Source organism: Aulonocara sp. 'chitande type north' Nkhata Bay, linkage group LG22 (assembly GCF_057382095.1).
Source record: "Aulonocara sp. 'chitande type north' Nkhata Bay isolate Kocher_YH1m ecotype deep benthic linkage group LG22, A_spYH_male_GT1.1, whole genome shotgun sequence".
In the NCBI taxonomy this organism is placed as follows: domain Eukaryota; kingdom Metazoa; phylum Chordata; class Actinopteri; order Cichliformes; family Cichlidae; genus Aulonocara; species Aulonocara sp. 'chitande type north' Nkhata Bay.
In genome coordinates this window covers 29,764,867-29,791,265 of record NC_141364.1, presented here as the reverse complement: position 1 = coordinate 29,791,265, position 26,399 = coordinate 29,764,867, and the positions used below count along the sequence as shown (strand labels likewise).

At 41.3% G+C, this 26,399-nt stretch overlaps 2 protein-coding genes across 3 annotated transcripts in view; one reads left to right on the top strand and one right to left on the bottom strand.

Moving 5' to 3' along the window:
- The window catches only part of fam135b (family with sequence similarity 135 member B), a 54,860-nt gene extending 53,154 nt beyond the window's left edge, over positions 1 to 1,706 (bottom strand). The window contains exon 1 of the mRNA XM_086279286.1: positions 1,419 to 1,706. The gene's annotated coding sequence lies outside the window, so the exon portion shown is untranslated. The remainder of the gene's footprint in view (positions 1 to 1,418) is intronic.
- A 6,035-nt stretch (positions 1,707 to 7,741) lies between these two features.
- col9a1c (collagen, type IX, alpha 1c) overlaps positions 7,742 to 26,399 on the top strand; it is a 30,836-nt gene continuing 12,178 nt past the window's right edge. The window contains exons 1-14 of one of the 2 annotated variants that reach the window (XM_086280913.1): positions 7,742 to 7,886; positions 12,367 to 12,452; positions 13,781 to 13,852; positions 15,409 to 15,538; positions 18,044 to 18,440; positions 18,824 to 18,904; positions 20,153 to 20,170; positions 20,557 to 20,646; positions 20,724 to 20,759; positions 24,132 to 24,203; positions 24,402 to 24,446; positions 24,532 to 24,567; positions 24,670 to 24,693; positions 24,784 to 24,837. In XM_086280913.1, coding sequence (XP_086137039.1) covers positions 7,858 to 7,886; positions 12,367 to 12,452; positions 13,781 to 13,852; positions 15,409 to 15,538; positions 18,044 to 18,440; positions 18,824 to 18,904; positions 20,153 to 20,170; positions 20,557 to 20,646; positions 20,724 to 20,759; positions 24,132 to 24,203; positions 24,402 to 24,446; positions 24,532 to 24,567; positions 24,670 to 24,693; positions 24,784 to 24,837 — 1,170 coding nt within the window. In that variant the 5' untranslated portion in view covers positions 7,742 to 7,857. The remainder of the gene's footprint in view (positions 7,887 to 12,366; positions 12,453 to 13,780; positions 13,853 to 15,408; positions 15,539 to 18,043; positions 18,441 to 18,823; positions 18,905 to 20,152; positions 20,171 to 20,556; positions 20,647 to 20,723; positions 20,760 to 24,131; positions 24,204 to 24,401; positions 24,447 to 24,531; positions 24,568 to 24,669; positions 24,694 to 24,783; positions 24,838 to 26,399) is intronic. The other variant, XM_086280914.1, reaches the window with a different exon arrangement.

Below are 26,399 nucleotides of genomic sequence, written 5' to 3'. Positions count from 1 at the left end.
CCATGAGCTGCTGTATGTGCACATAGCTCAAAGAACCGGAAATTAATCTCAGACATTATTCCACTGATTAACATCCACATCCCTCTCCAGCACACAACAACAAAAAGCTGTCACCAAATATGTGACAAAGGGCCGTTAGGTTACAGCACCTTCTTATAAGCAAGTATCAAATCACAGTTGCTGTAGCAAATCCATCATTTTCACCATCTCTAATTTCGAGAGAAAGCTATCTGCAAATTGGTTATCTGGAGTGGCACTTTACAGAAATCCACTGAGCCAGCCCAGCAATCATGTGATGGCATAATCTAGCATTTGCTAAAACCCCTCCATGATGCTGTATTATGCTCTCTGTTGTTAAATTACAATATTACGCCAAATCCCTGCAAAAAAAAAAAAAGGATAAAAACGAAAGAGAACAAGAGAGAGGAGTGGGCCGAGTTAAGGAGTTAAATGAATCAGAATATGACTTTGAGAGGATGTGACTGGCATCGCTGCAATCGCCAAATTAGATTCTCTGAAGATCAAAAGGCTTTTCTGCTGGCGTTTGGAGGGCTGCATGCAATCCATAAACAGACGTACTATTTGTATTCACAACTCTGAAGCACTGTTCACTTGTATGGAAACCGAGTGCTGGTCACGTTGTCCAAAGAAAAAACTAGCTAAAAGTGTGAAGATGGGCATTAAAATGGAATGCTCGGTGTTGGATTAACTGGTTTCAAAGTACTCTAACCTCGGCGTTATGTTCTATAATGACATTTTGAGATCAGTCAGCTACACCAGTCCCTGAATTTGTCACATTAGTACATGAGCAGCATTATTAAATGAAGACTATTTGCCCTTATGTCATCAGTTATGTCTGTTTTAGCATTTTTGCACATGAGTTTCAGTCTCTGCTGTGTTTGTGTTACACTATTTGAGCCTACAGGGGGACAGCTTTGACAAAAATCCTTTGTTATCAAAAGAAATCCAGTGCTGCACCAAACACAGTTGCCAGTTATCAAAATTAAACCACACTGTAGTATGTGGCTTGCTTAAAGACAATTATCAATGCTTTTATTTTGAAAGCTACATGTATTTTCCCCATTGCTTCTTCAGCTTATCACTGTAGAGTGGGCTTAAATGTTTTGTTTCCTCAGTGGTGACCACATATATGCAATAGGTCAGACAGAGACCCTCAGCTGCCATACAGAGGAAACGCATATGGACTATGAATTTAACCCGTTAGCCTCCGTGTTTTAAGCAAATCCGTCAGCCTTGCAGCTCTGGCGCCGAGCAGCAGTGTACTACAGAAAGCAGCTTTCTCTGTTGTAATGTATGACAGCTGAGCTTCCCTCTATCCTCTCGTGTTCCGAAGACAACAAACCAGCCAGCAAAAGGCAGAGGAGGAAGGTGTCACATGAGGAATGAAACAGCCTCACCTTAGCGCTGATGTGGAGTGATATCCGCAGAGGGTTTCTGGTCCAAGCCTCTACTGGAGTGAATTGCTGTTTGCGGACGGATGCGCGGATGTAAATGTTTATATCATCGCTTCTCCTGCTGCTGCTGCTGTTGCCATGGTTATTCATCCAGACCCTGTGTGTTCTGCAGTCCCCTCTCGCTCCCCGTCTCTCTCTCTCTCTCTCTCCCTCCCCTGAAGGGGATTTCAGTTTGGGAAAAGTATCGCTGAGTGGCCGTGTCTTTGTGCACAACGCTGACCGCATATACTGACTGTGGATAGTTTCACAAGGTGAATATTAATAGTCAGCAGCACCCAGTCAGCGTAGTGCTGCTGGTGTCCGTCCGGCAGGGCGGGCTGACGTCAGAGCCGGCCCCCTAAAAGCTGTAGTGAACCGTGCACTCGGAAATTACCATGATAAGGAACAAAAGGGTGACTGTTATGCAAACAAAGTGTTATTGCAATAATAAGCAGGCGGACGTCACGTGATTTGGACACACTATTGGGCTTAGTGGAAGGAAAAATAATAATGACTAAAAATGAAATGCGTGATTGCTTAGAGAAAAGAGCTGTTTGATAGGTGACCATAGGTTTCTTTGGGAAGCGGTTTGATTATAACCCATAATTATCCTCTATGATGCACATACAAATTAGCATTTCTTAAAATGAGTTTGCTATATGGGAACAAAGTTTGAATAGAATTGAGATTGGGGTGGATGGAAGTTTATTTTATCCATCATATCTTTAACAACATGTGTATTACCATAATAATGTTAACAAATCAACATTCCTATTCAAACAGAGGCAAGAAATTCTTTATTTATATGTTTTATTATGTGAGCCATTATCATACATTATATAACAATGTGGTGTTTGGAATTGGATGTGAAAAGCAAAGGATGGATCTGACTGACAAGTCATTAGCCAATAAGCATATCCTGGATAATAATTTACAAAGTCATAAAAAAATTACATTTTTAAATTTAAATTATAAAAATAAAAATATATAAAATGGATCCAGGTCATATGAGCTTGTACATGAACGGATCTGTATCTGATCTGGGCCGAATGAACTGGGAAATGACTGCATCCAAATGGTTTCCAGTCCTGATCTGTTCCATATTCATTTTGTTGTGCAACTACAAACTACAAACTTTTGTTGTTGACTTCAGGAGACACAGCACCGACTTGGCCCCCCTCTACATCAACGGGGAGTGTGTGGAGAGGGTCCACACTTTCCGTTTCCTTGGTGTACTCATCTCTGCTGACATCTCCTGGACAGGAAACATCTCAGCGGTCATCAAGAAGGCCCAACAGCGGCTGCACTTCCTGAGAGTCCTGAGAGTCCTCAGGAAGTACAAGCTGAACTCCAACCTGCTGCTGACCTTCTACCGCTCGTCCATTGAGAGCCTGCTAACCTACTGCATCACGGTATGGTACGGCAGCTGCACCAAAGCAGATAGAGTGAGGCTTCAGAGTGTGGTCGAGACAGCACAAAAGATCATCGGCTGCCCTCTCCCCTCCCTGATGGACATTTATTCCTCCCGCTGCCTCACCAGAGCAGCAAACATTATCAAGGACAGCTCCCACCCTGGTTTCAACATGTTCAGCCTGCTTCCCTCAGGGAAGCGCTACAGGTGCATCAACACAAAACCCCACAGACTCAAAAACAGTTTCTTCCCCAAAGCGAGAACCACCCTGAACTCACACATGCACAGATAACACAGCCCCCCACTTCCCACTTCCTCTATGGACCACCACTGTGCAATACCAATTCTATGTGCAATAACTCAACTGTATATACATAACACTATTTATTACATATTACTTACATCTTGTATATTGTACATTTTATATATATATATGTTTTTCCCTATGTTAATACTGTCCATATGTACATAGCGCTGCAGAACTGTACCCCCCCCCCCCCCCCCCCCTTCCCCAGCATGTTTACACTGAGTGGGAGATGCTCTGTATCTCATTGTACAACTGTATAGTGACAATAAAGGCATTCTATTCTATTCTATTCCAACTAGAATCCGTTACTTAGCCTTATCCATTATGCATCCGTGGTAGATCCAGTCCATGGTAATGAGCTAAAACTAGCTATTTAACCCATAAACTTATCAGGAAAGTCTTCATGGAGGCCACAGAGCATGGGAGCAAGGATTTCTCCAACAGATGTTTATTACAACCAGAAGTCTTTTTGGAACCAGTGGAGTCGCTCCCTAATGGTCATTGAACAAGATCTGCACTTCCATGTTAGCTTTGTGTTTGCAACCCAAAAGTGCTGTTCATCGTTTAAACTGTCCAGGATTTCCTTACCTGTTTTGTTTTCAATGCTATTTTGTTTTCCTGTGAGATTTTTCTGGCTCCACACAGGTTTTTGGCCCTAAAACCGATGCATTCTCCTGTCTGTATTTTACCCACTACCAACACTTCAGCTGTGTATTTGTAAGTTTATTGGCTAAATCCTCCACTGTGTTCAACCAACTAGTTCTAAACATAGCCTACCTGATAATGGTTAGCAGAACAGTGGGTTTTTCTAAAAACAGCTCCTGATGGAGATTTTGCTGAGGAGATTGAAGCATAGCAGTAAAGTTAGAAGCAGTAAAATCAAAACAAATGGCTGAAAAATGCTATGACTCCAAACAAAATGATACAGTAAGCAATTTCTTCCCCCTAGAATAAAACATATTGAATCATTAGGTGGACGACCTCATCTGTTTGATTGTTTTGATCATGTAAGACAACAATCTGGATTCCTGATCTAGGTTTTCTTCTTGAAGACAACAATAAATTCACACAGTAGCCACTGTCTAGCTTGTTCTTGGCAATCAGGTACAATTAAAAAGCCATCTGTCCTGGTTAAACAACTCTTCACTGACTAATCACTTGTCAGATAAGGGGGAGGGGAGGATTATGTAACAAATGAATAAAAATGCCCATAATCTGCTGGATATGGCAACTGTGTGTTTAACTGCTGTCAGCAGCAGAGCATTAGTTTCCTCTAACAATTTGTTTGGTTCTTCTGTGTCTCTGATTCACCAAGTGAGTGCTGGATAACAGTTCTCCTGTGTTCTAAGCTTCACCTTCTGCTTAAAAACCCAAAGTCAATTGCTGCTTTTCTCTTGTGGCATTCTGCCATAAGCTCCAAGCACTCTTGATTAAAAGGGGAGCACTATTGATTTTCTTTTTTTCAGTTTTTCAGGCAGTTGCCAGAGCCCAGATGACTATATAGTCTGGGGAAAGAAAAAAAAAACCTGGCTGAATTTCCCGAGGTTATACAGCAAGGGCACCAATTTTCTGAGAGTCCAATATCAAGCTTGCATTGCTTATTATTGCGATTAAATGCGATATTTGTTTAATTCTACTATCAAGTTGGATTTGATAGATTTATGTAGGCATTTGTTTTTAATCCCTATCACTAATGAAGTTGAAAATTGTGTGAGTCTTAACACTGATGACCTTTTATACCTAAAGTAAAGTTACACACACTTGGATATTAGTCATATTTGCTAAAAAGCAAAAAACTACAACTGTTTGATGGTCCTAAGCAAAATTTTCCTGCTGCTTTCTGAACAGTAAAGTTGTTAAATAAAACCAAATACCGTTCTGTTAAAAGAAGTCCAAATGCAAACAAAACAAAAAAAAAATTGAGTGAAACTGCCAATAACAAAAACTATAATCCACCAAATGTGTTTATCACATCTGAATTTCACAAACTTGACAAAACAAAGAAATGTGTTCTTTCCACAGTACTACATTCATGTAGACTTCCAGTATAGAAAAGCTAAGCATACAGTATTTATCATTTTGTTTTCATTTCACATATAGTTTTTTTTAACTATATGTTTAAATGTATTTATAGTTGGAACAGCTACAACAGCTAATGTTTCACTTTAGGACTGGCGTTTTTCATTAAAGATGATTTTAGCATTTTTTGGCTCTCTAATGCTAGTCAGCGGCTAAATTCCACCACTAAATGAAAAGTGCATTCAGTCTTGTTAGCATTATCTTTAGCTTCAGTTTCACAGCTGCTCACTTCCGGCCTACCCAGCCTTCGCAGTGTTGTCAACTCCTCAGTAAGGAAAACCGCTATTGGCTGTCCTAAAAGTCGCTAGAATTCGCTAAATGCATAATTATTTGCATAATTGGTCATGCTAATGTAATTGTAACCTCGGTTGTAGGTTCATGTCTCATTGTGGAAGAGACATATAGTGAGTTAAAAACGTCCTAAATGCATTTAGAATTTATTTAGAACTACAAATTAACTTTCTTTTAACAATTATTGTTTTTTTAATGTCACAATTCCAACCCTACTCCTTTATCCAGGTTTGGACTGGCAAAAGTGTCCCGAAATAGGCAGTCTGATAGAGTTACTTTGTGTGTGTGTGTGTGTGTGTGTGTGTGTGTGTGTGTGTGTGTGTGTGTGTGTGTGTGTGTGTGTGTTTATAAGTAGTTTTAACCCTTGTGATCCACAAAACAACATAACAACAAAAGAAGAACTGACTGCGCTACAGTCAGTGTGGGAGCAGCGGCTTCGCTCATGCGCGATTCATTTGCAGTTTGGACGCATAGATGTGAACATCTGCTGCCCTGACAGCAGCTGAGGGAGGACTATCCTCCGCCCGTGAGCGCTTTGGCACGGGCGAGGTGCCCATGGCAGCACCTGCTGCTTGTTGAGAGTAAGAGCGATACGTGCTTTCCTGTCAAAAAGTCGTCATAAATGAGTCTCCCATAACACCAGAAAAAGTCACCAGATTTGTCGCTAGTCGCTTTTTAGAAAAAAGTTGCTGAGGGGGTCTGAAAACTTGCTAAATATATCGACAAAGTCGCTAAGAAGGCAACACTGGGCCTTCGGAGGACCCGGCCCACGTAGACCGCGAAGACCGGGTCCTCAGGAGGATGCAGCCTATGAATTTGGACACACCATTACCAAAGACATTGTGTGAGACACCAGTAGTTATTCTAAAACTGCACTACTTTACACCCCAGAAACAACAATAGCATGTTCTGTAAGGACTTTTGCTACAGTGTGGAGTTAGCGAAACCTCCTCTGTTATCTTACTCTTTAGCTCGTTAGCTAACAATGCTGTAGCCTTTTCGCTCACGTGAAATGAGGCCACATTTGAAGCTTGTGTGTATGTTTGTTACTTCTCAGGGTGTAAAAAGATTTCCTCGATGGTTTAAAAAAAAACTAGAGGGTCTCATCTGACTCCAGATCACAAGTTGCCTGGTCATGTGGCGAGTCTCATGGCTGGATCATCCCAAAATGCCTTCTCTTTCTCTCTCCTTGCGCCGTCTGTGCATGTTGTCTCATTGAGAGCAGGAGGTCTTCATTATCCAGGCTGGACACATGATCTTTCTGCTGAATCTCTGAGGAGCGCCAATATCTGTATCGTGTTTCCTTTACAACTCTCTGAGATGAGTGCGTTGGTGTGGCTACACAAACAATCGATTCGTGAAATATGATATAGTAACAAATTCTGGTAGTAAACTGAGTATCAGAAGACTGTGAGGCTATTGATTCACAATATCACATCATATAGAAGGGACAGCAGTTGCCAGGATCAATAGACCTATATACCCCAGGGAAATATAAAAAAAATAAACAGCCTTATGAATAAAAACACACTGCGGCATGTAATTTTGTCAAAGCCAAGGCATTTTTTTGTGCAATTGTGGTTAAAAGGGGTTTTCTTTTTTCCACAGAGAGATCTGTGCCTATGAGCCAAGCAGTTCCTGCCTCCTCTGACATATTTTTGGGCAACATAGCCCTGTGAGACATGTCAGCATACCTGTGCATGCTAACGAAAGCTGTCTTGCAAGAAACCGCGTCATAGTCTTTGGTTTTCACTTCAGAAGATCTAAGAACCTAACACCAAAGAATCAACTGCACAACAGGCAGGAAACATAAACAGTGTGTCTGCCTGAGGCCCTTCAAGGTAATAACAAGGCTTTCTTCAGCGCTACAGGCTAACATGCCTTCTCCAGGTAAACTGATGAGTGAACATGATTATGAAATCCACATTTCATCACTCTCCGGCTGCTCCTTCGCTATCTTGACGATGATTATTAGGAGAATTACACGCAGGCAGCACATGTCATTAGGAGGCACCATAAAAGAAGAGAAGCGGGCAGAGGTGTTTCACATAAAGGCCATATGGGTTTCTGCATCTTTTTAAGTGATGGTAATAAAACTTAGTCACCACCTCCAGAAAACCCCTGGCCAATAGGAGCCCACTGAACAAACTTTTTATGTGCCCTCCAAAAATGCTTGAGCATCCCCTGTGCCACTCCGGTTAATCCCTCAACATGCGCAGGTAGGACCGACTTCTAGGGAGGGAATTTCATGACCGCGGCTCCTTCTGCTTCTGCATCTCGACTGAGCGTGTCTCGTCACGGAGGGGGTGTGAAACATGGCCCTCAAAGTCTCCGGTTTGAGGAGGTAAGTATCTCAAATATCTGTCTTTCTGTCAGGGCTCTTCATAATTTTTTTTTTATTATTTCCAAATTTATGCAGAGCCATTTCACACTAACTAATAATAAATTTGTAATCTTTATTTAGTAGGAGGAAATGGCTCCATTTTCTCTTTCTCATAACTTTATGGGTGTAATAAGAATCGTCTGAGCATAAATTAAAGAAATTAGACGTTTGTCTTTTAATCCAACCACATCTATGCACACGTCTTCGCTGTTTCCCTTCCGGCTGTTAGGATAAAAGAGTTCTTATCTGAATAATACTACCGGCTTCAACAGCACTGAACATTTTCACATAGATACTGTACTCCTCAAAGTTTTTGTCCACACGTTTCCTGCTACAGTCAACTTGAATATGACTGAACCACATGGCCAGTTGCTTCATGGCCAACAGCGATCCATTCTTGGGTAATTAACACAAATGGGAGAGCATTAATTATGTCAAGAGTTGGCAAGCTGGCTTGCTCTCAGCATTTTGGGAGTGCCTAAGGGGTACTGAAACATGCACAACAGCAAAGGGAAAGTCTGTCACTTACAACCATGTCAAAAGCCAAAAGACGATGAATCGGGAATTCAGTCAGGAGTTAAAGGAGAGGGCACATCATTACCTAACTGAGCTGAAAGAATGATTACATGAAAGGATTGTTCTAGGAATATAACAGAGGCTTTGTCTTGTCTTCTGATGGTAGAGGTAGGGTTTTCTTATATATTTCACTTCTAACCCGTTTATATTTTTTCATCAATTTTTATCAGTTTCGTCAGTGACAAAGTAGCACATAAAAGATTTATTATTAAAAGGGAGTTTTTCATTCCCAACATCTCTATGAAGCGAAGCTTTCTCTTTCTTATATTTCTGTTGTTGTTTACAGAACTGTAGGAAGAAGCTAAATATAGTCAGATGGAAGACAAGCTTGATGAACAGTTATAGGAAGAAATCCTCCAAGGAAAACAAAGAAAAACTCAAATCATGCTTCAAAGAAAACACTTACCTGTCTTAGAGGAATTCTCTGACATGCAGGGCTATAAATTTACTTGCTTTCTTGCTGAGAGTAAGATGAAGAATCAATACTACTCTTTTACTCACAAGAAGCCAGTTTCGGAAAGATAGACTGTTGAGTGTTGCAAGATCAAACTAGGTACACTTTATGTGAGTGTGTCTGAATTCATCCATTGCACTGTAAACGCACATCTATCCACTGCACAAAGTTGTTGTGTGTCTTAAGTAGGATTAAAACTCTAAAAAGTAGAATTGAAACCTTAAACTTAGCTGATAAAGCTGCTGCTTTAAACTGATTAGATATTTCTGCCACAATAGAAAATGTTGGTGTGTCATGCAATATTTATCACGGTACTTTAAAGAAACCTACTATTAACAGCACATATTTCCAGTAGCCTGTCCTTTTTAGCTTCTGTTGTAACTACAACAACTGAACTCTGACTGCTAGATTTAGACATGGTTAACTTAGTTAGGAAAGGCTGAAAGATTGAAAGCAAGGTGAACGATTGCTCAAGTCTTGGCAAATTTTCTGCAAATGTCAGGCCCTTTAAAATAAGAATAAAATCATACATTTGAGCCCCATATAGCTGCACTAGTCTAGAACAGTGATGGATTGGTGCTTAAGACAGACAGCCCACTGGGGCTCTGAAGATGCTCCTTTAACGTGAAGGGCATAGTGTTTGAGACCACACCTCTGAAGAGGCCTTGCTGACTTAGCCATTAGTCATTTCTTCAGACACTACACACACACTGGTACATATTCCTCAAGCAAACACACACATTAGCAGGAGAGTTCACACTCTAGAGGTGGGTTACGCCCTCAGTAACATCACCCCAACCTCATCCATTTCTCAGCTAGACAAGCTGCAGCATTTGCCTTCAGAGGAGAGGCCTCACTGTCTCTATCAGTCATGTTGATGACGGATTCAGAATAGCTGTAGAAAGCTTTCATAACGCAGGACACATAGAGGAAGCTAAAGCGGCCGAGTGTGATAATACAAGTGTGAACAAAATGTAGCACTGCTCAGACACTTCAGCTGTGAAAGATAACCTCAAAAAGCTGTGTAGCTACTGCTACTGGCGACCGTGGCTCAGGGGGTTGGGAATCGCATCTGTAACCGGAAGGTCGCCGGTTCGATCCCTGGGCTCTCTGTCCTGGTTGTTGTGTCCCTGGGCAAGACACTTTACCCTACTTGCCTACTGGTGTTGGCCAGAGGGGCCGATGGCGCGATATGGCATCCTCGCTTCTGTCAGTCTGCCCCAGGGCAGCTGTGGCTACAACTGTAGCTGCCTCCACCAGTGTATGAATGTGAGAGTGAATTAATAGTGGTATTGTAAAGCGCTATATAAATCCAATCCATTATTATTTATATCAGCCACCTTTGGCAATATTTAAGTAAATAGAGAGATACTTCAACTGAAAGTTTTGGTGAAGTATTTCATTGATGCTCGTATAAGTAATTAGTAAATATGCACATAAGTTCATGCCCTCATTGAGAAAGCTCTCCATATGAAGGATTAGAATTTGCCTCGGAGACAGCCGGGCAGAAATGATCTGATTTAAGTTAAGCACGAGTGGATGGAGCCATTGAAATACAGTTTGTTTGCCTGCATAACACATGATGATGCCCTCTGAGCATAGCGATGAAAAGATCAGCTTACCCCTGACTTGTAGTAATGGTTTTGAGGAAATAGTAAGGCTGCTTATTTTCTGACATCATTAATTCTCTAAATGAATTTGCTAAATGGTTCCAGTGTGAAGCTGACTGCTGGCCGCTTGTTGACATTCTAGACATACAGTTTTTGAGGTAACCTTGTGATGCATTTACTAACAGAATATATGTCTGATATATGACAAAAAGGTTATCTATCACTTTATGTCACCAATAGCTAGTTTGCCTGTAGTCAAACTAGAACATTTCATTAGAACAATGAAACTATGCTTATAAAAAACAGTTATGAACAAACCGATTCTAGACATCTGCATACAACACACAACCTTTGCAGAGGTCACGTCAGTGGCTCATACACTGTCTCATACACTTTAGTATGACTGGAAGTGTTTTTAAAAACCTAGCTACCTCCCCCTGGTGGCAATTAAAATTAATCCCGCTTTAACGCCCCTCCATGTTCATGTCAATTTTCAAACTTGGAAGCTGCTTACAACTTTTTCATTCAGCTTACACGGTAACACATTTGACATATAAGGAGCTTAACCAACTGTTTCCCAGCCTTTTGGAGCTGGGAAATATTGATAGTTGATAGTTTTTTCCCGCGCACCAGGCATAGTGTAATTGTTTCGATTTGTCCCTGATATGCTGCTTTCTTCTGACCACTACTCATGCTAGGGCCTTCGTCTGGGTCGGATTTTCTCCAGGATCCAGGTCAGACTGATTACTTTTCTTTTCAACTATTTAACTATTTATCTATTGCTATTATGTGCTGTGTTGTTCTACTCACAGCATGACTATTACGTAATTGCTTCTTCCTCTTCTTCTGTTTTACTGGCAGTTGGCAACCCATTTAATTAGAGCAGGTAGTTGTACTGCCCTCTAATGGAAGAGAGTGTAATTGCTCTGCCTGTTTCTCACTAATACTGCAAACCCAGTTCTGTTCTGAATATGTTGGAACATTATGCAAAATGTAAATTGAAACAGTATGCAAAGATCTGCAAATCTCGCAAACCAGCGGTCCCCAACCTTTTTTGTGCCACTGACCAGTTTATGTCTGACAATATTTTCACAGACCGGTGTAAATACAACAAAATAAAACCAGTACCGTTGCCAAAAAAAGAAGATTTAATCATAACACAGAGAAAAAGACCCAGGGAAACGGAGTTAATGATAAAAGCATTTTAAAAATAACGATAAAAACCCTGAAAACCATAAATTTCACACCCGAGCCTCAGCTCTCGCGGCCTGGTACCAAACGACTCGTCCCGGGGGTTGGAGACCGCTGGCTTAGATTACCAATCAGGTGAAACCAGATAATCTCCCACGGTACTCTTGATCATTTCTCATGGCACACCTATGTGCTGCGGCACAGTGGCTGGAAAACACTGGTTTAACCCCTTATTGAAATAAAACTGAAATGACTGTAGTACCTTTAAATTTACCATAGATCACTGTAATTACTGTAACGCAGTGAGATGACTGATTTATCTATGGCTCCGAGGTTTGGATTTCTCCAAATTAAATATAGTTGATCTTCAAATCATGTCGCAAAAATCTTTGTTCCATTCAAAATCTAAAAGGTACTTGTCAAACAATTTCTCCAACTTCATGCACCATCAACATCACATACAGCATTTTTCTTTTTCTCCTTTATCTTAACTGCAATGCAAAGAAAACACAGAGGTCACCTGCTACATGTTATTCATGTGTTGTGTTATAAACTCAGTCAAAGAGACCTGTGAGTGTGATACTGATGTTTCTCCATCATTCCTGAACAGAAAGCAACCGTGCCATCTATTGATGTCAGCTTACTCCCCCATCTGTGTGGCTCTTCTGTCCTTCCTCCTCACTCCAGCTTTTGGTCGTAAGTCACATTGCAGCACAGTGTGGAGTCACCTGACACAACACAAATCAGAGTCCCATATCTTACATGGATTACACCATTGCTGTGACTCTGTCTTATAAACACAAAGAAAGAAGGTTACTGTTAACACCCCAATGCTGACCTTTGATAAGTCAGACTCATCATTAGAAGTCACAAATCAAAAGCCATAAATAGTATATTATTGACATATTGTGCCGGTCTGTGTGGTGGCAGTACATCGGATTAAACGTGCACTCTGATAATCGCGGCAGACTCACTCCCCGCTCTTGTTTGGGGCAGATTGTGCACCGCTTTGTGGAATTCGCCTCATTATCCAGGCGCACACATGCAGATGCACGTGGCATTTTAAACGTGGTTCATCTCCAGCTCGTTGCACTAATGACGGGCTTTCTGAGCGTAACGCTGCGGCAAGCAGTAACTTTTAACAACTTGAGGCCCACATGCACAGTCAGATAAGTATTTAGTGGTGGTAAATATGGGATTATAAATATCGTCTCACCACTTTATCTCATTTCTCAGCAGTTTTAATGGGGATGTGGGAACGACTTCCAGATGTGTTGTGTTCACGCCGCTCGCTGTCAATGAGCTGAGTCAGCTCATTGACTGGGGAGCCTCTCTGGCTCTCACCATCTTCGTTTCCCAGAGTTATTCACGAGGATTTCCTCCTGAACAACTGCACTGTGAGGAGTCAGGATAGCGCCCTCCTCTGGCACATCACACAAATAGATTTTCTGTGACGATGAAAGTGTTTTTCACTAGAAACTCTATCAACTGTAAACCTGTTGTGATGTAAAACCTGTCCATTATTTTATTATGAGCATAAAATTATAGAATAAATGTGTAATATTAATGATGAAAGCAGAAACAGGATGGTGGTGGGATGTTAGCAGGTTGTAATTTTGATAAATTGCTTCCACATTACCCCGCTAAAATGTTCCTAATGACTTGTGGCTTTTTCTGCCTGTTGTAGTTTCTGACCTTGGTGAAATATTCTGAACAGGGCGCTGAGAGATCTGTATTATAAATTTCAAACACTGCTTTGATTAGTCTGAACTGCAACTGTCTTAATGCTCAATCATCCAGCTAAGTAAATCCCAAAAGGCTGATTCTGTTTATCTGGATGTAGCATTTTCAGCTACATCCAGATGAACAGAATGAACCTTGTGATGTTAATCCAGACCTTGCTTCTCCTTTGTTGCTGTCTATGACAAATGAATGAACGTGGCCAGTATTATATATTAGCCTTGCCACATTTAAAGCAAACAACAAGTGCGGCAGGATTTTTTCTTTTCTTTTTGTCCCATCAGAACTGGACCTGAACAGACTGGATGGAGATTCTGTCTGCCCGCCAATAAGAAGTGGCCAAGATGACCTTCCAGGTAAAATACTTAGTGGGACACTCTTTGAAAATATACAACAGAAGCTTTAAAACAACAAATCCAAGTCTAGAAAATCCCAAAAGGAGAAAAGGAAGGCGGTGAGTTTAATTGGAGGAACAGGGTGGGCTGCCTAATGCCTCAAGATTTCAAATGAGGCAAATAAAATGTTCCACTTGAGTTTAACAAAACTGTAGAACAATACAAACTCAGCAGCTTGTAACCGCTTGGCACTGCTGCTCTGTTCACTCCTACACATCTGCTCACATGCTGCTCTGTGGTTTTAAGTTATTTACAATAAAGTAAAAAGCGTCTTTGTTTACATCCTGTTCATAAGGAAGAGTTTACACTTTAAATGTATGGAAAGACTATTTGGCAAGGATTGGAAATCAGCCTGCCCCATACAGTGAATGCACCTCATTAATATTTTATCCATGCAAGCTCCTGTAACTCCTGCCAAGTTAAACTGTGTCAATGTAAATACAACAAACATATGTAGTAAATGTACAGAAGCTGAAGCGACAACTGATTCGCTGCCTTGTCATAAGATCATTTCAAAACAGGCTGCACTGCACATGAAAGCTGTTTCTGCAAACGAGCTATACAACAAAAGTGCTGATCACTACTTTATGCATGAATGTAACAGGAATGGTGTGACACAAAACCGCTAGCAATTATATTATTAGTGTGAGTAGATGTGGAATCACAGACAGTAAAATCAAAATGATTGTTATTGAAATGTTTAAACTTACATTAGTGCTCATGTTATGTGCAGTGCTAATGCTAATGCTATCGTTGTTCTCTTCACACTAATGGGATCAGCACTAATACTGCAAACCCAGTTCTGTTCTGAATATGTTGGAACATTATGCAAAATGTAAATTGAAACAGTATGCAAAGATCTGCAAATCTCGCAAACCAGCGGTTCCCAACCTTTTTTGTGCCACGGATCAGTTTATGTCCGACAATATTTTCACGGACAATATTTATGTATTGCTATTACGTGCTGCGTCATTTTACTCACAGCATGACTACATAATTGCTTCTTCGTCTTCTTCTGCTTTACTGGCAGATGGAAACCCGTTTAATTAGAGCAGGTAGTTGTACTGCCCTCTAGTGGGAGAGAATGTAATTGCTCTGCCTGTTTCTCACACGGGTAACGGGCAGTTTATGTCCAACAATATTTTCACAGACTGGCCTTTAAGGTGTTGTGGATAAATACAACAAAATAAAACCATTCATAACACATGGGAAAAGACCCAGGGAAACCGAGTTATCGATAAAAACGATTACAAAAAATAACGATAAAAACACTGAAAACCATAAATTTCACACCCGAGCCTCAACTCTCGCGGCCCGGTACCAAATGACTCACGGGCCGGTACTGATCCGTGGCCGGAGGGTTGGGGGACGCCGTTGTAAACCCATGTTTTATACACAATATGTGATATTTGCTGCTTTTTTAATATTTCCAGCCTTTTACTGGCTCATCTAAATGTTTTTGAGATGTGTTGCTTCCATCACATTCAATCCTGCCATCGTGTCATTATCCCATGTAGGGTTTGATCTGATCACTCAGTTCCAGCTGGATGTTATTCCCCTGAAAGGTGTGAGGAAAGTGGATGGCTCCACAAACCTCCAGGTGGCCTACCGCCTCGACAAAGAGGCCAACTTCCAAATTCCAACTATGTAAGTAAAGCAGGGGCATCTTTAAAGAAGCTGATTTTTTTAAATGTCTAACAGCACCAGCCCTCATGCAGGTGTTGCATTATTACAGGTCTGGCACAGATGTTGCTGCTCGGCGAGCGGCGTATAATTGTTTGAGGAAAAACATGTCAGGACGTATTTGGCATCTCTTAGAAACACAAAGAGTCAGAGTATTTTTGGATGTGTTTGAGTGAGTGCAGAGAAATAGCAACTAAGACCCTGATTGAAGCTGTTTTGTCAGGATAAGAGAAAAAAAAACATAATTCACCACTTTAATAACTTTAAGTTGTACTTACCTTCAGACGTTTAGGTATGAGTGTACCATAGCATGTACTGACAACAGTTCTGGCTTCCTGTGAGGATCTTTGCTAGTTTGTAATTAAAGGTTAGCTGTAGTAATCTGGATGTTTAAAGGACAACTTTTTTAAACATCATTTTTTAACCATGATCTGCAAATGTTACCATGTTAACCATCATTTCCAGTAATAGGCACACAGATTGTGTTACTTGCCTGTTTGTTTGTGTGGTGGGAAGCGTGAGAAGGGCTTCAATATTTCCCGTGGGCTGTCACGTTTTGTTTTAATGCTTCTAGTGTAATTACTCCTGTCAGTCCTTTTAATAATAAAACACAACTATAGTGGGCATTATTTGAAGGCTAAGTGGAATCCTACCTGGGAGACTAAGAAGTCACTCTCGGGGGCTTTCATAATGGGTCGCAGTCACTACACCAGTTCTCTGACAATCCAATATAAGTAAGCACTTGGCAATAGTGGGAAGCCACAGATAACTTTTAACGGGAACAGACCTACAGCAGGGTGGCCGAGTGGTTCAGTGGTTTACACTGTTGCCTCACAAGTCCTGGGTTTGAGTCTGTTAGCATGGACAATATTCTCTGCATTGTCTCCCGCTACTCCTGCTTCCTGCCACAGCCCAAGGCCATTGTTTGTGTCTCTGTTTATGGCCCTTTGTTAGACTGAGTACCTGTCCAGGGTGAACCCCACCTCCTGCGAGGGGTTTGTCTGCTAATATCACATCATACCTGAAATACCAGTTATCAGTTTGGCACTTGGCACATGGAATAGTTTAACCTCCACCTTTCTTGATGAAGATTTATGGGAGAAGAAATGCTTTATTTATGCCAAAGGTTGGGTTTACTGTGGTAAAGCAGACAAAACATGAAAAACAACTTAGCTCCATAAAATAAATATGTCAGTGTCACAACCCAAACAGTAAAGAAGGCATTCAGTAATAACAGAAATAGAAAATACAAAAAAGTGGAGTGGGTAAAGAGTATAAAAGGTAATAAAGAATATGATACAATAAAGAGCTGAAATCTGAAATGAATGCAGGTGTTGTGGCAGCAGAAGTGAAGTAGATGCTAGAGAAAGTGTTCAGCTGCATGTCCAGATGGCCAGGATCCTGTCAAAAATGGACATATAGTAAACCTGGGCACCTGATCATTACAGCAACTAAACGATCAAGATTTCCCCGGTGACATAGCCTCTTAACATGGACCGACTCACTGCAGACACGTGTCGGGTCAAGATTACAGCTGGGGTTTCTTCTAGCCACATGCTCATCAGTCCGTTTTATTTAAAAACCACTTGAAGTCTTATGTTTAAAGATCTTAACCCTAACCCCAGATGCCCAATAACCTGGCAAATGTTACATGTTAATTTCCAGTAACTTGTCCTAGAACAAAATGTTACGTAAGCAGAGATGCCTCCTGTTGTTTCCCAGCTTGCCCGCTCCAGTCTGTTTTGGCTAATCTGTTCCTGGAGGCCAGCTTTCCTTCAAAGCTCTTATGTAAGTTGCTGGCACCCTGCATCTATGCCCCTTGGTTCAGTCATGCTAAATGTAAATACTTGTTTTTCCCCCCACCTCACAAGTCCAGTCGCACAAGCTGTGCTTTGAAGTCTTTGCTTCAGCCGCACTCCTGCTCTTGTCGTCTGCAGGGCAAAGGCAGCACATACTCGCAGCACTTAGCTGAAGAGAAAGCTCTTCATTTGTTTTATTGGGTTTTTATTACCTCACCTTAGTTATTTACTAGGTGGTAAAAGGCTGTAGTGCCCATCTATGAATGCACCACCCACTGAGATGTTGGCTTGTCAAAAACACAGAAAGCACCAGTCTGGATGCTAACCAGGGTAGCATATTGTGACTGAGCTACTGATTTATGCACTGAGACAGCCTCCCTCACAGTATCTGATTTTTGATATAATAGCAGAATTTAAAACCTCTCTTTGTTTCTTTGAAGTGTGTGCCTTTAATTTGAATCTCAAAGACAATGACGACAGGGCTTTGAGTTATTTTTACCCAAGTCTTGCACTTGATTTGATGGTAGTTTTGCTAAGTGCTGATCATAAATTAACTCTGACATCGGAAATATTTTGAGTGTTTTAACCCGGCTGGGTGAGTGGCGGTGCATTTTGGTGTGATTCGCAGAAACCAGAAGATTTGAACCCCTGCTCCTCACTTCTCCCTCAGACTCAACTTTCCTCGTGGCTTCCCAGATGAGTACTCCTTCATGACGACCTTCCGCATGATCAAGAACACCATGAGCAAGGTGTGGAACATCTGGCAAATAGTTGATGAAGATGGCTACAAGCAGGCCGGATTACGCCTGAATGGCGACGAGCAGGCTCTGGAGTACTTCCTGACAGGCCCCGATGGAAATCTGCAGACAGTCACATTCCCCGGCCTTTCTGTGCTCTTTAACACAAAGTGGCATAAGGTGATGATTGGCGTAGAGCACGACCAGGTCACGCTGTATGTGGATTGCCAGCCTGTTGATCAGAAACCCATCAAAGGCAAAGGCTCCATCAACACAGAGGGAGACACTCTTATTGGCAGGCTGGATGCTGATCCCAACGCCTCCGTAGTGGTAAGCAAGTATGGAGAACTGCCTGCTCTATTTAATAATCTTCACCCTCCTTACGAGCATTATCAGGGAAATTGTGCTCTTTGAGAACAACACATTCAGGTTTATGTGTGTGCTGAGCTCTGCTATAATTCTAAAGTGCTGCTGTCACGGCAAATCTGCTCAGCTGGGTCCCAGTAGGAAAAAAGGATGGGGATTGGGGGGGGGGGACTTAATCCCTGCAGAGAATCACATTGGTGGAAAAGCAAGCTCAACAACCCATATAGACAGCATTGATTCCAAGCTACAAAGAAGTAACAGCACCACGAAGAAGCATTTCAAAGCCCTTTCTTTTCTCAGTTTCATTTATGAAAATAATTCCACATGTTACCATGTCTTTTTTACAGTTTGAGCTCCAGTGGATGCTGATACATTGCGACCCAAAGAGAGCCCAGAGAGAAAGCTGCAATGAGCTGCCTCCCTCTGAGGTACAGTAGCGGAGACAAGGATCTGCTCAGCATCTGTTGTGGTTTGTGGTTTTACTCAGGTTGATGGAGCTTCCAGTATTTTTGAAGGGAAGCGGCAGAAATGCTGAGACAGAGCTGCAGAAGTGTAACAAACACCTCGCCAAGCAGTTTTACTCTTTAGCTCTTTATTTTTTATTGTCAACATTGAGCTGTTGTCCTACAAACATTTGTTGGAGGAAGAGCTGTTTAGGAGCTACTTTAAACCTACAGACTGTATATATAAACTGTGACACCACCCACTGGTGCCTGGACTTAGCATTTTGAAGTAAGGGTATTGGTTGCAGCCATATTGGCCTTCCTTTTTGTTGCTTGGTTAGCAAAGCATATCCACAGTTAACTGCAATATTTAAAGGGGAGTTAACTTCAATAGGTGAAAAACAGCCTTAAAACAAATGTATGTATTTAATGGAGAAACCAAACAGCCATCTTTATGCGGTTTTATTAGCGGAAAAGGGGTAACTTTAACCCCGTTACACCAAGTGCATCGTAATTGATACATGAGGCTTTGAGCCCTTTATTATATTATCAGTGTGATTTTTTTCTCCTGAAAATCTGATGTATACAGTCAGACACTACTATGAGCAATTAACTGCACAGGATGTAGCAAGAAAGAGGGGGTTTTTTTTGTTTGTTTTTTAAAAGCATAATTAAAACGTATACGTAAAAATAAAACTAAAGTATAGGAATAGTTACTCCTTGTGCAGTTGACTTTTTCAACTGCACAAGGAGTTTTCCAACCCCGGGAATATTACTCTCTGCCTCGACAATGTGTCCCAGTTATTCTCTGTTTATAATTTAATTTATAATTAAATATTATGTTTCATTTCTACTGTGATTAATGAGATGGCTGCCTGCGATGAAAATGCCACTCTGCAGTCTCACATTTCGTGCTCTGTGAACTCTGCCGTGCAATGAATTAGGATTAGTGAGAATTGTTTTTATTTTTTTTTAATTTAATCACTTTCATCAAAATGTGACTGATTGTACACCCTGTGGACAGATTCATTTCCTGCCCTGGTGCACTCTATTAGCTCTCAGGCTAACACGGGGAGTGTGGGTACTGTTTACGGGGCTTTGTATTTAAATGACAGCATGACATCACTCACTGCCGTTGTTGTGAACCAGAGCGCTTTTGCTGACACTTTTGGTGAGGGTGGTGTGACTACTTTCACTAACTCTCCCTTTATCTGATTTCTCTTGCTTCTTCAGATGTATGCCAATGCTGAGGTATTTATTTTTCATCTCTACTTTCTTTTTGCTTTGTGATTTTAAACCAATAATCTGTTTCAGTGCTTCAGTTGCCTAATTGCCTTAATGCTTTGTTCTATATCTAATAAATGGTGGTGATATTATTTGTTTTTAGCATTGCATAGGTTGACCATTCTTACATTTGTACATCAAATCATGTGCCCAGAAGTGACTTAAAACCAGGTGGCACAGAGATAATTTCCATAGATTATAACTAAATCTGTGAAGAAGAAGCCTTTACGCTGAAAAAGACTTTATCTTCTCTTCTACACAAGTGTTTAGATTGAACGTTTAAATTCAGTTATCTAGCATTTCTCAAGTTTTCTGTGATAATATGTTAATTGTTTGTTTGTCTCTTCTGTCAGCCTGAAAAATCAATCCCAGGCCCCCCAGGTACCCCTGGCCCAGAGGGCCCCCGAGGGCCAGCAGGAGAAAATGGCAGAGATGGAAGAGATGTAAGTATTTCCTACTTCCATTAGCACAGAGTGAGTATTTTTCTCTCTTATTTGACTTCTTTTATTTATCTCTCCAGGGTCTTCCAGGGCCTCCTGGCAGTCCTGGCGCTCCTGTGAGTATTAAACGCAAAATGATATACTGACGACGTACCTCGAGGCTGCGTTCTCCCTCTCAATGTGTTTGTTTGTCATATGATACCCCAGGGAAATGATTCACGTCGCGGCTCAGTTACACAGTTTCAAAACAGATTTGTCTGACACAATATAACTCGGCATTGCTTACTATGATAACACTTCTTTGTAGACCAATCCTGTTACTTCTGTAGTGTGTCTCCAGTGAGAGAGTGTTGAAATAATCTGGGTAAATTAACTTCAGAACATCCACCTGGTCACTGACAGCTAACAGTTATTCTGGCAAAGTTTCCTACACTGAAAGTGTAACATGACCAAAGTCAGTCTGAAACCCTGATACTTTATCAGGACCTCTAACCTCTTGAATTACAGGACTCAGTGTGGGAACTACCCTCAAGTGGCTGTTAGAGGAGTTGCAGTTTTTGGATCTTTCTTGATGGCTTCTTTTTTTCACCCTGGAGGTTGCTCCTTAATTACAATCCATTCCAATGTTCATATATACTAACTTTAACAGTGCACACAGTGGTTAGAATTATCTCTTAACAACAGCAATGGGATGTGACATAGAGAAGAGGTTGGTGTGGATGAATGGGTCAACAAAACATTGGACTTTAATTCAAATACAATGTAAACGGAATATCAGTATAAATCTCTTTAAGACAAAAGTCTGGATTTCAAATGGAAAGCATCAGTGATGCTGTAGTAATCAGCAGCTACTAGGTCAATTCTGGTTTTTTGAAAAACATGCACAGTGCAGCTTGGTAAGTTACGAACTTAAAGGCACTTGTTACATCTTATTTTTTGTTGACAAGGGCCTGTGTTCATAAATACTTAATATCCAAGGGCTTCAACAGGAAAAGGGTCAACTTGGGTTAACATAAAGTTTTTTTTAATGCTTTTCCTGTTTGGTACAGCCAAATTAAAAAGCTTATGAAAGAAGAGTTGTCAGGCCAAAATGCATCTACTGCTTCTACTTTAACTTCTAATCTTCTGAAGATGTGGTTGGTTAGCATATGGCTAAACACAGCAAAACCCAAATGCTAGAGATCTGTTGGATAGTAAGAGGTTAAATAGGTTAGTGTCACAGAATGCGGTGGCAGACTGTGGAGTAGCAGTGAAAAGGAGGACCCAAAATACAGGACTCTTATAATGAACAGTGGATTTATTTACAGTGAGTGGAAAAACAACATGGCTATATACAAATCCCAGCACTGTGGCCCTGTGGCGATTCTCCCTGAATCCAACATAGTGCAGATGTCCATGAAAGGTGAAAAGTAGCAACTCTAAAAACTCCTGTTCCCAACACCGTGACTCCAAAAGTACTCTGCTCTCCGATTCCCGGTAACACACAAACGCACTCAGGTTAGCAGGATTAAACGAGTTTTGACTCCAGGATCAGCGCTGACTGGAGCTCAGCCACACTCTTAAATAGGGCGCTCTTAACGAGGCCATCAGCTGCAGTTGGTGATGGCTGAGAAGCGGCAGGTGTGGCAGCTTCCAGCGTGGGAACACTTCCGGGTCGCAATCCCTCAGCAACCCAAAACATCCAGGAATATGAATGAACATAAACACACACAGGGAGACGGAGGAAAAAGGATACACAACAACCAAAACACTACATACGGAAAAATAGACATAAATACAGAAATACATGAGGCCTGGGTCCCTAGGCCCAGGCCATGACAGGCTGCGTCATATGGCTGCCTCTCACAGACGTTTTTTCCTGTTAAGAGTTTTTTTATTCCCACTGTCGCCAAGCGTGTTCTCATAGGGGGAGGGGTGTCCAAATTCATGAGCTGCATCCTCCTGGCGCTGCATTTATAGACCGATTACGTCACAGCGACGCGACAAAGGCTGTCCAAATTCGAAGACTCGTCCAAATGCAGCTGACAAATGCGTCCTCCTTTTCCCCAAATTTGAAGGATGGGTCGGGTGTATCCTTCGTCTTCCACCATATCCCAGAATTCATAGTGCGCCCCAGCCAATTCCAGTTTCCAACAATGGCATCAGCTACTTAGTTTTAATATTACTCTTATTACTCTTTCTGAGTCTGAGATATTTTTAGGCGAGAATGTAGCTGTGTAAACTTCAAATATCTGCTTGGTTTATCAAGACATCACATATTTGCAAAAGTGCTCCGATGTTTTCAGAGACGTCTGTTACCCACCAGCTTGATAGCTAGCTGGGGCGAGAACACCAAACTCCCGGCACATCGTTTTCAAACTCCCGCGGTCTTTTGCTACTCAGGTTAAACATGATATATAAGTCACTTAGATAACTTATAAATGTTATTGTTTGGCTTTTTTCAGTGTTTTATTTGTTTGTGAGTAAATTGGTTTGGCTGAGATTAAAGTTATAGTTTTAACACAGCTGAATAAATGTCAAACAGAAAACTGATTAAACAGAAGTGTGAAATGATCGAGAATTTACGCCAGTGTCCTGTTATATTTTAGATAGAAAGATGCAGGAGGGAGACAGCTGCTGACGCAAAAGGCTAGACCGTCCAATTTTGCAGCCGCTCACTTCCGGCCTACCCGACCTTCGGAGGATCCGGCCCACGTAGACCGTGAAGGCCAGGTCCTCAGGAGGATGCAGTCTATGAATTTGGACACCCCCAGGGGGTCATTTGCTTTTTGGGGTTTTCTTTGTATTATTGCAGGGTCTTTACCTGACACTAGGAAGCGCCTTGAGGCAGCTACTGTTGTGATTTGGGGTTATATGAATAAAATTGAAGTCTTAGTGTTGCAGTATACTTATCTTTCTTCTACCAGTTTAATTTGATCACAAGTAGCTTTGTCACAAATAAATCAATTTCCTCCATTAAACGAATGGCAAAAATAAAAAAAAGGAGGAGTGCTCAGTAGGTAGCGTGGGTGGGAGTTCTCATATGATGTGAATGCCACTTAATGTGCTGCTATAAACTACTTAATATAGCAGTGAAATCTTGACTATGATGCCCTGTTTTCTTTCATTCAATAATAACTGAGATGTCTTCGTGACTTTGTAATAAAAGTGTACAACAATTAAGTTTCCCAAGAAGAGTAGGCTTTCTACTAAAATATTAGCATTTATGCTAAAAGAGAAATTTAGGAATAAAGGCATGCTAAGTAGCAGACACAAGCCTGGTTCAGATAAAGGCCTCATGTTAAGCAGTGCCTTTGTCATTCACAGTCACGCCTCCTTTGTTTTCGACATAGCCTTACACAAGCTCATCTTGCGGTTGATCGTCGAGTGCGGCCCACCTTTCATTGATTAAATGTTGACTGGCTCTGCCTCTGTGTATCTAAGCAACGGGGCAGGAAGATGCAGGAAGAAGATAAAACAGTTTTATTCTTGTTGTGTCTGTTTCCTAGGGCAGCAAAGGAGAGCAGGGGGAGATCGGTCTTCCTGGACAGAGAGGCCTGCCTGGTCTTCCAGGACCTGCTGTAGGAAACAGCACCTGACACACATTTTTTAATACCTGCCAGTGCTGCCTGTTTGTGTGTGTGTGCGTGTGTGTGTAAATATATGTATATGTTTCAAGCTAAGGATAAAAATGTGCTCGCTAAAAATTGTTACAAACATTCTGTGTTGTAGTGTGTAAGGATGCCACATTAATTTGACTGTATGTTGACTATCTGCAGGGTTCAGCTGGTCCAATGGGTCCCAGAGGGCCTGTAGGAGAGAGAGTGAGTCAACATTTACTTTCATTCAAATCAATGATTTACAGGAAATAATTGACAATGTACTGATTTTCTCTGCTTTTCATCACAGGGACTTCCTGGCTTTCCTGGACCTCCAGGTCCTGCTGTAAGTGGAAAGAATTCTCATTTAAAGCAACATATGCATATGGAAATGACACTAAATGACGACGATGTGATAAATGCTCCTTCTTCTGTGTCTCCTTTCCAGGGTCCAGCAAGAGAAGGACCTCCTGTATGTGTTTGCTACCGATGTTGATGTTTTGTTTCTCACATGTACATGGCCTTACTGGTGAATTATCTGGTTTCTATTCATGTCTGGCAGGGACCTCCTGGAAAACCAGGAACCCCAGGAGATGAGGGGAACATTGGACCAGAGGTCAGAATGTTTTTGTGGAATAGGTGTACAACATAAAGTCAAGTCCCATAAAAAGAGCTCCCACAGCTTGCTTGTGGAAGCATGTTATTGCAACCCATAGTTGTACTTTATTGCAACAATGATGTTGGTGAGAATTATGACAGGAGCTACACTGTTGAAGCTTGTGCATCAATGCCACGCTGTTTGGGGCAGCCATGTATGAAAATGTGTTTTTGTGGAGGTAGGAGGTAAAATGATTTTGAGACATTACTGCTCCAGCAATGTCTCAACTTCATATTGTCATAAGTTGGCTGTGCGAGCTGTTTATTGTGGACCCAAACACAAGTTGCAGGAGTAAACAGGTAATGCTCATAAGTGCAAAATTCCAGGAACACACAAGGAACCAAGCAAGGGGATCCAAAAAGATAGAAATGAACAGGAAGCACATATTATCAAGGAAACTCAGAGCAGGATGAATGTTAGGGTGTCACGCAGCTATGAGGGATGACACAACAATGAACAAGCGGAGACTGAGGCAATAATAACAGGTAACAGATGGGACACACAGCTAGAGACATAATAAGATGGGTGGAAGTTAAAAGCAGCACAAAACTCAGAGAACGCCCCTTGCCAAAATAAAACAGGAAGTGCAACACGAATCAGCAGGGGGGATAGGATTACCTCGACACAGTGGTAGGATAGAAAGAGCACACAGGTGTGCGTAGAAAGACAAAGATGAGACAGAAGGAGGAAGTGAATAAAAACACAAAGGGAACAAGCTAAAAGATAATGTGAGAGTGACCAAACTAAGAATAGTAGACTCAAATAACCAGACTTGAAAATCAACCATAAAGAACCCACAAAAAAAGGATGTAAACGAGACTTTAACACAAGGGCACAATAACCAGGAAAGCAAATACGGGTTAACTAAGGAACACAGAAGCCAAAACCAAAGATAACCTCAAAGAATGACTTCAAATAGCAAGAAAAATACAAACAGGAAATGTAATAATACATAACACCAAGAAAAAGAGAATACTACTTTTTAAAGGCAAACAAACAAACCCAGAATAAAAATCAAAAGAATAAAGAACTAACTGAAAACCTTTTAGTACTTTTAAAAGACATCTTATCAGTTCCAAAACAGCCACTACATCAGAGAGGACCTACTCAGCTTAAGAAGTATAGGCCTATCTCTAAGCTTCCATTATTATCGAAAATTCTGGAAAAAGTAGTTGCAGATCAACTTACCACTTTTTTAGAAAAACATGAAATTTATGACAAATTTCAGTCGGGTTTCCGTAAAAGTCACTCAACAGAAACCGCATTACTTAAAGTCTCTAGTGACATTATGATGTCAGCTGACTCCGGAGCATCCTCAGTCATGGTTTTGGTGGACTTGACATCTGCCTTTGACACCATTGACCATACCATTCTGATTAACAGGATCCGGGACGTAGTCGGTGTGTCCGGTCTGGCTTTGAAGTGGTTTCAGTCACACCTCTCCAACAGATCTTTTAGTGTTTTTGCGAATCGGTTTATGTCACATTCTAAAGATCTGACATGTGGGGTACCGCAGGGTT